Source organism: Argopecten irradians, chromosome 3 (assembly GCF_041381155.1).
Source record: "Argopecten irradians isolate NY chromosome 3, Ai_NY, whole genome shotgun sequence".
Taxonomy (NCBI): domain Eukaryota; kingdom Metazoa; phylum Mollusca; class Bivalvia; order Pectinida; family Pectinidae; genus Argopecten; species Argopecten irradians.
The window spans coordinates 24609472-24623692 of record NC_091136.1 but is presented as its reverse complement, the minus strand read 5'-3'; the positions used below and the strand labels follow the sequence as shown (position 1 = coordinate 24623692).

Here is a 14221-nt window from a genome sequence, read left to right as displayed (position 1 = left end):
CAGTGTGCCATGTACACATCCATACAGACGACGTTACATTTTAATTCTTGCCCAAAATTATGATGCATTGTCGTAGAAACGTTACGTGTTTGGATAAATAGGCCTACTTTGAAATGGAAAGCTACGGTTTTATTTTTTTAAATTCCGGTTTGGATGGATAATCTTGTATTTTATTAGACTTATAATATCGTTACATGTATCTTGAATGTTTTGAGAGCCATTTGAACTTTTAGCAGATTTCTATTTGATTGCCGAGATAATACCGTCGGGTAGCAGCAGCAGTACCACACAAATGTCTTCATATTTCATGTATCTGCAATATTGTAGATCAAAAGACTATGGTGTCATCTTTAGAGCTACAATTGGCGCCTATTACTGCTAACGGAGCAAACCAATGATTTTGCAAACCATTATAAAACGTTTGTAAGCATTTTATTATACTTGTTTTATACCTCTTACCTACTAGACAATGAAACTGAACCGTATGACATCAAATTCTCAGCGAGACATTATTTTTATTTACATATACAGGTATTCCTGTTGGGAATTTATATGACAAGTCTACAAATTGTGATTTTCACATCTTGTGAGCGGGACGGTAGATATTAAGAATGGTATTTATGTTTGTTTCGGACAAAAATAATATATAAATGCAGGTATACCAATAAAATAATTGGAAACCTACAAAAAAAGTATCGAAAATTGTGCCAGAGTGATTTTCCGAGGCACTGCTCCACTAAGACACATAGGCACCATTTCGTACACGGCCGAAAGGTATAATAGGCCGGGTACGTATATAACATGATACTGTACCAGTTTGCTCCTTAGTATACTTTTTATTGGGTTATTGAATGTGCCGTTCATAGACAGCTTGCGTTCTTTCAGTAGTATGTTTTGTGTATCTGTAGCCGGACTGGACTATCTAAATCATCAGTAACTTGTAGAGCATCCAGTAACTATTGAGGTGTTTAACCCCAGAATGGCAACTACATTTGTACACGTATCGTTTGCACTTAATTAAGGTATATAGTATTCCCTGAACGTTTGTGGTACCTGCATGCTGAGTAAACAAAAAGGCATATAGTTATTTCGTGATATGAATATGTTTAGTACCTAGTTGTTTTTTTTTTTTTTTTTTTTTTTTTTGCTTTAAAGATACGTTTGTTTGCCTTATTTTGACCGTGTAAATGCCATGATACAACATTTTATACACTGTCATACACTTTCTCGACGCAACTCATTATTTTTCCTGGTTGTCGTTTCGCATGAATTGGGAGTAACTGTAGATAGGAACATGTCATTTACTGATGATACTCAAATTACCCATGTTGAAGTTTCGACGTATAAGAGGAGACATGATAGAAACAAAAAGGTAAAAAGTTAGTAAAAAATCACAGCTTCTAAATCTCTGAAATTACGTATCTGCCGGATTTTTTTCTTTTGATTCAGAATTCTGAAACTAAATCTAGTTGTAAACAGTACAGGAATAAGAATACCTGTATTGCAATCGGTGTATCTCATCAGAACAATGTGTTACATAGAGGTGGGTTCAAACACAGGGATCTGACAATTAGTTACAGTTTATATAATTATTGTTCTACTAGAGTGCCATTTTTAGACGTTTAAGAGATCTAGATCAAAATTCGGTAACAATCATACTCTACATAGTAATAGGACGCTCTAGTGGGTCCATAATTATAATGTTCTGTAACTACATGTAATTCTCAGATCTCTGTGCCTCAGACCCTGTGACACCAATGTTCTCTACAACTTACACAGTGTATACCTAATGTATTATCTGTAGGTATACTGTTATGTTACAGTATACAATCAATTGTATCGCAAACATTTTGATAAATACATTAAAAACACAGCGTGAACAAATATTTGCCATAAAAATGTCACACTACCGCATTCCGGATAACGATGTCCAATTTTTATGTTATATTCACTTCCTACGAGCCTCGTTTCGAAAAGAGGGGGGGAATACAACTTCCGTTTATTTCTTGGGTGTTTATGACAAGTGATATATTGACATGGTATTGACTTGTACTTAGAAGTTCTACATTTAAGAATAATGAAGACATGAAGAAGAGATCTGTCAGCGGCAATGACCCGTCGTCACGACCGTCGCTTCGCCGTCAAACAAGGGCAAATGCCAATAATACAACACCAACACGCAACGAGGGCGATAATGAGAAAATCCAACGCAAACGTCACAGGACTCGACTAGCCAATATTCCTGAATCAACCGACGAATCCTCTAAAAGTAGTGAGATCCTTTTCATTTTCCTAATACAATACACTCGAGTGACTGATTATTTCTCTAATAACGATTGCCACTCGTTTCTCACGAATTAGGTTAGCCCCCAAGTGTTTGCAGCAGGTTTTAATTGACGACTACTGTACTGTAACGCCCCAATGATAACGTCCGATATGAAACCAGACTGTTAACTCTCTGGCATGGATAATCCGCTAAAACTGACATAATAGCTGCAGGCTCAGGTACATGGGAGTATCAAAATAGTCGAAACGTTGAATGGCATAGTCCTGACGAAGTGTTTTTTTGGGTCAATCCGAAATCCAAGATGGCTGCCACAGCCGCCATCTTGAAAACACATTTTAAAATTCTTCTCATATTTAGATAGATAGACAGATGACTGTTAAGGCCTTTGGGCTTTTTGTTAAAACTGAAGGCAGTGTAAGCAGTTCGGGATAAAAAATGATCTTCAATCACATGACTGCAGAGACATATCTTTGAAGATTACAGAAAGTGTTGAGTCTGTTTTTTGCTCATCTTCAAAACTAAACAGTACTGGTATTTGATTTTTTTTATATATATGTAACAGGAGAGGAGAAAATGTAGTGTCCAGACAGGGATTCGAACCCAGGACCCTCCGAACACTAGCCAAGTACTCTACCGACTGAGCTACCTGGTCACCGATGTTCAACCCAGTTCAATGCCGCTACACTCCTCCCTCCTTTCTCAAAGTCTTCGCCCTCAAAGACATACGAGACCCTTCCAAACACCACCACTGTGGGTTGTTTAGTTGGGCGCCAATTTTGTAACAGGAGAGGAGAAAATGTAGCGGCCAGACAGGGATTCGAACCCTGGACCCTCCGAACACTAGTCGAGTGCTCTACCTACTGAGGTACCTGGTCACCAATGTTCAACCCAGTCCAATCCTGCTACATATACATCAAGAGATCATACTAACTGTCTCTTCTAGATTTATTGTTGCATGCAGAGTGCACAGAGCCTTCAGTTTTGCTATTCCAATGGTGGATATTCTGACAGTGATATATCAACTTATACAAGGATGAGTCCAATCCAGAGCAATCTGATTAAAATACAGATTGAACGGAGTGGTTAAAGGATCTGTATTTTAATCAGACTGAATCCGGAGATGTAATTAATTTTCAAGATTCCTTTTCATCTGTTGACTTATAACAGGATTTCTATTTTAAATTTGATTTGATCTTTTCAAAATCCAGTATACGTGCATATGATTATGTTACCCCTGGACTATACAGCTATGTCATTACAAAACTTATGGCTTTGTGTGCAACAAAACGTGACTAAGATGAGACCAGATTATTTAGTGTGTTTTTTAGTTACATCAAAAGAATTATATATAATTAATCAAATAACAATAAACTGTATTTGTTTGAGTTGCAATTGGGCATCAGTGTTTTGTAATCTGTGATATATATATATATATTAATTTTGGACCCAAGCCTAGGTTTCACAATGACATACAGGTATGTAGTCGAGGGGGATACCATAACATGTACATGTATTACAATATCTGACAATATCTAACTTATAACAATTCCTGATTCACAAGATAGAGGATGGCATTTTGGACGTATTCATAGATTTATATGATTTGATGCCATTTGTTTTATTTCATTTAAACCTTTTACAGGACAGGATCATTCCAAAAGGGATACAAGACTTGAAACACCGAAGTCCAATAAAAGTGCTTACTTGCAGGACACCACTCCATTTAAGGATGATTTGCTGTTGGCATCTCAAAGTTACGATGCACAATGTGACGTGAGATGGGACTGTACATCACCTGACGCTCTCCGTTACATACGAAAAAGTAAGATCAGTACCTACATCATTTCTTATATGTATCTGTACAAGAAATGAATAGATGAATATAAAGAATATACTATACTGTGTTTAGCCCAGCTAGAGTGCTTAATAAATAGGTAAGATTGTAGAAGGAGGGGTTGAGGTTCATACGTTATTTCAAATGAGAGGGAAAAGCAGGAAGGGAATGATGGGATCTCGGGTAGTTTAATTCCATTCACCAAGAATTTCTGTCATGTCGGTAAAAGGCACTCAATCAAGCATCAAAACTGAAACTGTAGAAAATGATTGAAGAAATTTAATATATATGAAAACTGTAAATATTTCATATTGAAATATATTACGGTACATCTGTATATGACTGTTTATCTGCTTCATTACTTGAGAGATCTGATATAAGATTAATTGCTCTAAATTAATTAATATGCATTCTTTTAGTTTTTTGTTATTTTTTCAAATTTCTTTTGACAAATATCTATCTGCCCCATTCCTAAATTAGTGAAAAAGGCAATGTAATTGATCAAATGTATTTTACAGACAGAAGACGTCACCATTCCAGTGATGTGGCAGACATTGTTCAGCTACTCATACCAAAAGAGGTAATTATATAAATTCACCACGTTCCTAAGGCATTATGATCAGTATCTCACCAATGATTTGAGCAAAGTATTGAGTTTTGGATTGTACATATATAAAGGATCATAAATGAGGTAATTTCTGTATGGGATTCTATTGAAAATGTCTGCAATTGGAGATCTTTATTTTTGGCTAGCTTTGGTGAGAAAAGTTGATGAAGACAAAAACAGAGGATACAAATTAAGATAAGTTTTGCTAACACCTGTGAGATACATTATATATGTGGAACGTTTATCCGTTTACATTCAATCATTACCCTCTTACTTACGGCATCTGTTAATTTATGACAGCCACAAGAAGAAGATTTGGGTTCCTCTACCCCACCTTTACTTGGACTGTGGATGAATTCATCGAACCAGCCCACACATGACAGTAAGGATGGACAATCTGCTCATCGCGCACTCCCGTTACAGTCCAGTAAGCTTGTTCGGTGAGCATAAACCACACCAATTTAATTGTAATGAAAAATTCTTCCTATTCTTCTGATAATGTCCAAGTTATTTTCAAAACATTAATCAAATATATAGGTACAAACTAAACTTTCTTTTCCTTCATAATTTTCAGAGGTTAGGAACCTTCAGTACTCAGTACTTTTTTAGATAACTTAGAAAGTTGGTTTTTGAAGGGATGTATTGCATGATCTCAATTTTTCCCAATGGTGTGTCCAAACTTTTTCCAGATATGCACATCACTGTTTGCTTCCCCTGAAAAAGACTTAAAGGTAGGCTATGGTAGAGATGGTAGAGCTATGGTACACATTACTGTATCTTGTTATTGTTCTATCTCCATCACTTCATGTTACTTGGCCTACATCAATGGATTCGCTTTTGTTTTGATGAATGCTTGCTATAGATTCATATTTTCTGTATTGGAAAGGTTCAGGAAGAAGGAGAAGTCCAGATCAAATGCAAGTCGAGACACAAAGATGCCAACAGCATTGTTAGAAAAATTGAAGCTGGCTGTAGAAAAATGTAAGAAACATATCAGATAAAATGTAGTGTTCAATACAAGGGTTGTAAAACTCTCCAGTAGCATTGAGGGGATATGGACTTTTTGAAGTAATAAAGGTTTTACCATATTTGGCAAGCTTTATATTTATGAAGTACTTGGAATATTGAATGTTGTCGTACAGTAAAGCCTGCTTTAGCGACCATCTCTTGTATAACGACCACCTGTCGATTTCAACACAATTTGACCTGTGTATAAAGACCATTTGCTAGTGTTCTATGCTGAAAGCATGCCTTTAATTAAGTACATGACTACGATAAACTATCTCTAATGTAATTAGAACGAATATACGTACCCGGCCTACTATACCTTTCGGCCGGGTACGAATTGGTCCCTATGTGTCGTAGTGGAGCACTGCCTCCGAAAATCACTCGGGCATCGTTTTCTTTACTTTTTTGTAGGTTTCCAATTATTTTATGCGTATACATGCATTTACATATGTTTTTTGTCCAAAACAATCATAACTACCATTCTTAATATCTACCGTACCGCTCACAAGACGTCAAATTCACAATTTGTGGACTTGCCGTATAAATTCCCTTCAGAAAGACCTTCATATGTATTATGTAAAAAAAATAATGCCTCGATGAGAATTTCATATTTCATGGGGTTCAGTTTTATTGCCTAGAAGGTAAGCGATATCAAACAAGTACAATAAAAATGCAAACAAACGTTTTATAATGGTTTGCATAATTATTACTTTGCTCCATTAGCAGTAATAGGCACCAATTGTAGCTCTAAAGACGACACCGTTTTCTGTCAAAAAGTCTTTTGAGCTACAATATTGCAGCTATAATGTAATGACCAATGGTATTTCTGATACCTAAGAATCACAGTGACTTACATTTTGATTGTTGACCATGTTACCCAATTTTTCAAAAGAAAACCTTGCTGCCTTATTAATGTTGCATTCAGGGAAAATAGATATAAACTTCAAAGGTCAAAAGGTGTAAATTTCAGATGTTGTTTATAGCGAATTGTTTCTTACTCTGTATGGTTTCTTGTATTTAGGTGATGGACAATCCACAGATTCAACAGAAGAAACAGTTGGAATAGAAAAGTATGAAATTTAAACTTTAATACTTTGAGCAAGTGAATTTGTAAAAAATAACATGCTTTCATTATTAGCTCACCTGGTCCAAAGGACCGAGGTGAGCTTATGGGATACCGCAGCGTCCGGCGTCCGGCGTCCGGCGTCCATCCTCCATCAACAATCGACTTCTTCTCCATAACCGCTGGTCGGATTTCAATAAAATTTGACTGGTAGCATCCTTATGGGCTACTAACTGAAAATTGTACAAATGATGGGGCTGACCCCCCGGGGGCCTGAGGGGCGGGGCCAAAAGGGGTCAATTTGGCTATTTCCATATAAACGACTTCTTCTCTGAAACCAAGAATGGGATAGCACCCATAATGCAATGGTAGCATCCTTATAGGGTGGGGATTCAAAATTGTACAAATGATGGGGCTGACCCCCCGGGGGCCTGAGGGGCGGGGTCAAATGGGGTCAGTTTGGCTATTTCCATATAAACGACTTCTTCTCTGAAACTAAGCATGAGATAGCACTCATAATGCAATTGTAGTATCGTTATAGGGTGGGGATTCAAAATTGTACAAATGATGGGGCTGACTCCCGGGGGGGCTGAGGGGCGGGGTCAAAAGGGGTCAATTTGGCTATTTCCATATAAACGACTTCTTCTCTGAAACCAAGCATGGGATAGCACCCATAATGCAATGATATCATCCTTATAAGTTGGGGATTCAAAATTGTACAAATAATGGGGCTGACCCCCCGGGGGCCTGAGGGGCGGGGTCAAAAGGGGCCAATTTGGCTATTTCCATATAAGCGACTTCTTCTCTGAAACTAAGTATGGTATAGCACCCATAATGCAATGGTAGCATCCTTATAGGGTGGGGATTCAAAATTGTGCAAATGATAGGGCTGACCCCCCGGGGGCCTGAGGGGCGGGGTCAAAAGGGGTCAATTTGGCTATTTCCATATAAATGACTTCTTCTCTGCAACCAAGCATGGTATAGCACCCCATAATGCAATGGTAGCATCCTTGTAGGCTGGGGATTCCAAATTGAGCAAATGATAGGGCTGACCCCCGGGGGCCTGAGGGGCGGGGTCAAAAGTGGTCAATTTCCATATAAATGACTTTTTCTCTGCAACTTAACATGGGATTGCGCTCATAATGCAATGGTTACATCCTTATAGGGTTTGGATTCAAAATTTTGCAAATGATGGGGCTGACCCCCCCCAGGAGCCTGAAGGGTGGGGTCAAAAGGGGTCAATTTAGCTATTTCCATATAAACGACTTCTTCTCTGCAACTAAGAATGGAAGAGCACTTATAATGCAATGGTAGCATCCTTATAGGGTTGGGATTTGAAATTGTACAAATGATAGGGCTGACCCCCGGGGCCTTAAACGGCAATAGATGCGAGGTCAAAAAGGTCAATTAGGCTACTATTTTCATATAAATTACTTTGTCTCTGAACCTATGTATTGGATAGCATATTTGTATGGTATCAATAGCATCATTGTATGGTTGTGATTCAAAATTAAACTTTGGGAGTCAATTTTGCTTATTTTTCTAATTGTCAGATTCTTGTGATAATTACTAACAAAAAACCAGGTGAGCGATACAGGCCCTCTGGGCCTCTTGTTTATACTTTGGTCCAACATTTTAAATTTGTCAGAAAAAAGCAAATCAAATTTCCTTCCAACAGATTTTTTGTGTATAAATGTATTTATGTATCAAATTTTTTTCCAGTGATACAAAAAAGAATGCTAGCCCTGAAGGCTTTGATCAATCAAAAGATTTGTTTGCTAGCGGTGAATCGTCCAGATCGATGTTAAACAAAGTGAACACTTCACCGGCTCTGAATTGGAGTGATGATGAAATATTTGAAAATGAAGATCTTCTGAAAGCGACACAGGATCCAGATTTGGAGTCAAAAGACAGAAGAGGCAATAAACGAAAGTCACATGAGGTGGAAGAATCAAAATCCAAAATCAGCAAAGTTTGTCAAGATGACAATCAAGAAATACAGAGTAACTTGCCTGAATATGGAAAACAGAGTAACTTGCCTGAATATGGAAAACAAACAAAGGGTTTGATTTCATATAAAATGTTACAAGGGAAAGGGAGAACCCCGTCTCCTTTTAGGAAAGTAAAGAGTTTTAATGACATTGATCAGGTGCAAGTTAAACATTCAAGTGATCTCAGACAAAGTAAAGGTCGGAAATGTTTATCGCTCAAGAACAATGATAATACTGTTAAAACTGTTTCATCTGTTTCAACCTCAAGGGGTAAGGGAACTCTCAGTTCAGGGATTACTTCAGACAAATCTGCCGGAAATGTCCCGACACCAAACCAGATATCAGTAGATGGAACTTCAAAAGTGCTTAGAAATACTGTTTCATCCAGAGCTTCTCACCCTCAGTTTGGATTAACTGATGCAAGCTCTGTTAATCAAAGTAAAGTCAGTGCTAATATTGCCCCTGATCAATCAGTAAGTAACAGCCTGAAATGTCAGGTCAACATTTCCAGTAGAACGTATGTCATTCCAAAGGTTCAAAATACAAGTTCTTGTGTTGTGGGCTCTGGGGTCAAGAATTCAAACTCTACATTTTGTAAAAGTGATTCCAGTGTCAGTAAAGCTTCAACACTGCCAAATGCTTCTACAACTACAACCTCGAGACGTCGCTCTAGTGGAATGTTTGACACAAGCTTGTCTGACGATCTGCTGTGTCAGCTAGCAGAACCGGATGAGATTTTGGACAGTCATGCTAGTCAGAAAACAAACAATATTGTTAAGTCTCAAAGTGTAGGTACTTTATCTCTTGTAGGGAAACCAATTCAAGGAACCTCTACTTCAACCTGTGTTAGTGTGTCTTGTGATAAAACAAAGTCTAGTGTTGTGTTACCTACCAGGTCAAAACAATCTTTGACAACAGGATCAACAAATACACAAACAAATTCTATTGTGAATCAAACTGGGACTGGAAGTTGTAATATCCCTGGAAACAGTGCTAATTCTGTTATGGGTCAGAGTCAAGTTTCATCTTCACAGAGAAATAAATTCAAGTTTAAATCCAAGTCTCCAGCTTGTGGGACAGATGTGCAAAAACCAATGTCAATTGTTCCATCAAAAATGCATGGAAAGCTGTCGTCATCTGTTAGTGCTCCAAATATTGGTAAACTCACAGCTGCTCCTTTGACTAAGACTTCAGGTAAAACTTCATAGAATTACAGTAAAACCTGCCTTAATGATCACCTCTGTATAAAGACCATCTGTTTAATAAGATTTTCTATAGGGTCTAAAATGACCAATGTCTATTTCCTCAGTTCCATGGATGGTCTTTATATACAGGTTTGTCTGCATAGATTGTACTTATTGTTGTAACTTTAATTACTAGAAAAAGAAGATCTAAAATGATGCAATGAAGTATACAAATGTACTGGTAATATGTTAAAAAATGATTGATCTAGCTCTGACCATTTCATTTCAGAAATATTTTATTAACAATACAAATATAAAGAAAATTACAAAGTATTGTTAAAAGAATTAGACAACAGGCGCAATGCCTATATCAGTCTTCTTCTATTACTTCCGGTTATAGGCTTGGTAGAAAGATATTATGTATCAATTGATTATTTCTACAGAAATTGTATATCATAACATGTAAAGTACATCTAATTTATTATGGATTAAGGAGTATTATATATTCATCATGAAATTAAATAGAATAGGTGATATAATTATAGAGATAACTACTATTCAAAATTCTGACCATCTTAAAGATATGTTTCTTTTGACATAAGTTTTAAAGTCTTTGATAAACATTTGTATATCTCTTCTAGCAAGTTGTCAGTATACATGTATTTCTCTTGATTTAATTTCAAACAAGTCTTCTATAGAATTATTTCTGATTTAAGTATTGAATGGTTTCAGGTCCACTGGTTGATAACAGTGAGGACCTGTTTAGCTCTGATGATGACGAGTTGTCTGAGGATCAGATCCTAGCCCTACTGGAGACAGTGGAAAGTAAGTATGATACAAAAGTCATAACAAATTTGTCAACTGCATCTCATCCTCAACTTCTGATACTCCAGGGGTTACTATCACTGTCATTATATCAACATTTTTAATACTCCATGGGTTATTATCACTGCCATTATATCCATATCCTTGATTCATCAGGGGTTACTATCACTGTCATTATATCAACATCCTTGATACTCCAGGGGTTATTATCACTTTCATTATATTCACCTCCTAGAAACTTCTGGGGTAACTATCACTGTCATGTCATTATATCCACCTTGGACTTTCATTTCTTCAGGAGGGGAGAAAAGATCGATCACAAGTACAGACTTCTTTTGGAGATTATCAGAAGAGTGATGCCATACTTAAAAGTCAATACTGTGTACTTTTGATGTACATCAAACGACCAAATTTCTGTCTCATCTTATACACAAGTCGCTAGTTTTACCACATAGTCCAGTAACAATAGGGATAGATAACCCTGGAGATTGAGGATGCATCTAGTTATGCACTGGCCTACACAAGATTTGTTACAGACGCATTTTTACAAATATTTATCTTCTCTAACTAAATAATTGCATTTTCTAGAGTTTTCTCAGATAAATTGTCAGCAAATTTTAACATATGTACATGTAACAAAACTTTTGGAAGGCAGTGTATCTGTAAGAGCAACAATAGTTAAAATTACTCTTACTCTATTCACAAATATTTAATTTCTCACATGGACATACAGCGTAGTGTAGTGCGATCACTCATGGGTCTCTGACGATGATGGACAGATTACTTTGGATAAAATGGTAGTGATGCTGCTGAAAATCTAAAACTTTTGCATGGCATCTTTTTTAAATACTAAAGTTCTATAAGATGATGATATTCTTTCTTCAGAGGAGGCTTCTCAAATGCCTGTAGCACCACAAAGTCAGCATTGCCCAAAGACCTTACCTAACAAGTGCTCAATGAATGAAATTGAACAGAAAAAGCATGCAGCCAAGGCAAAACTCCTGAAGAAGAAAGCTGAAGCTGTTTCTCCTGAAACTTTATCACTGAACACATGCACAAGCCCAATAAAATCAAGTCCAACAAAGTATACCCAGATGGAAATTGAAAAGAAAAAACAAGCTGCCTTACAGAAAAGACGAGTTAAAAGTAAAACAACTTTTCCTGAAAACTTGAGTGTGATCAATAAATCTAAGCAGGATTTTGTAGTTAGAACACAGCAAAATGCCAGTGTTAATAATCCCATTACAATGAAAAGTAACTTAACTGTAAGCCCAGTAAAGTTTCAGCAAGATAGCATTGAAAGAAAGAGGTTAGCTGCACTTGAAAAGCTAAAATCAAGGGAAGACAATTTGAATATGTGTGTTACCAGTTCTAGTGATAGAAATAGTGTCAGTCCAGGGAAATGTTCACAGGAGGACATTGAACGGAAGAAGCTGGCAGCATTAGAAAGGAGGAAACATGCTTCAGGGGAGGTAACCAAGGCTCGTCTCAATTCAGATTCTAGTCCCGGATTCTCAAGCAGTGCAGAGAGTAGTCCTTTTAAATGTACACCAGAAGAAATTGAGAAAAAGAAATTTGCAGCATTAGCGAAATTGAAAATAAAGAAGAACTTAAGTAGTCAGTTATCCAGTAAATGAAATTAATCCAGTCAAATACTGAACTATCTTTGTAACATTGCAATAAAGACAAGTACTTTTACAGTCATAGCGTTGATACATGACCAATACAAAACAATATCCAGCACTTCTATCCAAGGCATTTTGGACATACATCATATGCATTTTAGGGAAGATCTTGACATTTTTGAGATGTTTGTACATCTACAAAAAACCTTCATATGTGTGCATATTATTTTGTCATCTTATTTTGAAATTAGGTGTAGGTAGATAAATTCTTTGTTTGTTATTCTTTACTGTTGTAATTTTGTTTTTGTTTAGTTTTTCTGAACATGCCTAGAAAAGGAACTAAATTTTCTATCATAACGTGCATTTGCTTTTGAAAGAAACAGTGCCTTGAATGCCAATGTCTATTTTAAATATCTTTGACAATCAACATATATCTATATATCAGACGTGTGCCTCTTGTTAATATTTGTAAAGAAATACAAGATAAATATTTTGAGACTTCAGTACATTAATTCCTAATGATAATTTAACTTCCCTTCATTTGGATGTATTTTATAGAGGTTATCAAATAGAAATATGTACCAATAATTTAGATATTCTGATTAAATATATAGATGTCGATATCAAGATAGAAATTAAAAATAAAGTTGTTTCATCATTCCAAATGATCCCTGGTTATTTCATGTACAACTATAGAAATAATTTGTCATCATACAAAGTACAGACAGTGCAAATCATAGACACTGGGATATACTGTAAATAAAGTAGTGGATACACAGTGACTTACATGATCTATATATTTAGGCATGTGCCTTGAATACAAATGTACATATCATGATTTTTTTAGTCTCATGTTGTAAGTTTTGAAAAAAAAAAATTGAAGATAAATATATGATTTATTTAAGACAAGGTGTATGACTAAATGTTTTTTGGCAAAGTTATCAAATTCAGTTGTTGAATACAGAGTTAAATGTCCTATGTAAAGAAACTTGCGGAATTATTTAGTTCTTTCATGAGTTCTGTTTAAAAAAAATTGTTTTTCAATACTAGATACCTTGTACTTTAAAACATGTTGTTGGGAGGACAGCTGCCTATATAACAGGATATCTAATTCCCTCAAATTAGAAATCCTGATTCAGTGAACAAATCATCATATGTACATGTTTTTGTCTCAAAGACTAAATGTAATCTAATCAGGAAAGGTAAAGATTATTTCAACATTTAGAATTTTAACAGGTTTGTTGACTTATTGTGTGCAATGATAGAAATAAAAAAGCCAGAAATAAAGCTCTATCTCACAAAAATTCCTTGTATAGAAACTTTACTGCGGGCAGTATTTTTATGAAGTTTGATAGCTTAGATTAAATTACCAGGTGTAATAAGGTTAGATTTGTTATATTAGCTGAGGTTTGTGCAGGAAGAAGAACTTTGATTTGTTTTAAATGTTTCAAAAAGACATGTGTTACAATATCTTGAAATGCGAAGATGTTCATGAAGCATTTAGCATAACCAATTTTTAGAGCCAAGGTCCATTGGTTTGTCAATTTGAATGCTTATTCTCTGCTGTTTGTTTAATACTTTATTAGAGCTGTCTACAGGTCTTCGACAGTTGTATAAAGCTAGGGTAGTGTGTTGTTATATCTAAACATACTAATATATATACACAGTAAATGTATGTATGCTGAAGATATAATGCTGGAACAAAAGTGGAATGTTTCTTTGTTATGCCTCAATAAAGTGAGAATTTATTTTCTATAAATAGTTAAATTCTTTGTTATGATGTTTGTTTAGTGGTTT

The 14221-nt window shown here is 35.9% G+C and overlaps 1 protein-coding gene across 2 annotated transcripts; it reads left to right on the top strand.

The window, feature by feature from the left end:
• Window positions 1-1953: 1953 nt before the first annotated feature.
• On the top strand, window positions 1954-14191 carry LOC138317956 (micronuclear linker histone polyprotein-like). 2 transcript variants are annotated; one of them, XM_069259940.1, is made up of 9 exons: window positions 1954-2269; window positions 3930-4109; window positions 4640-4701; window positions 5029-5168; window positions 5615-5709; window positions 6758-6806; window positions 8522-9984; window positions 10707-10799; window positions 11685-14191. In XM_069259940.1, the coding sequence occupies exons 1-9, from the start codon at window positions 2086-2088 to the stop codon at window positions 12434-12436; spliced, it is 3018 nt and encodes a 1005-aa protein (XP_069116041.1). In that variant the 5' UTR covers window positions 1954-2085; the 3' UTR covers window positions 12437-14191. The 2 variants fall into 2 exon arrangements, with proteins under 2 accessions (XP_069116041.1, XP_069116040.1); XM_069259939.1 differs by having other exon boundaries at window positions 1954-2272.
• Window positions 14192-14221: the final 30 nt, after the last annotated feature.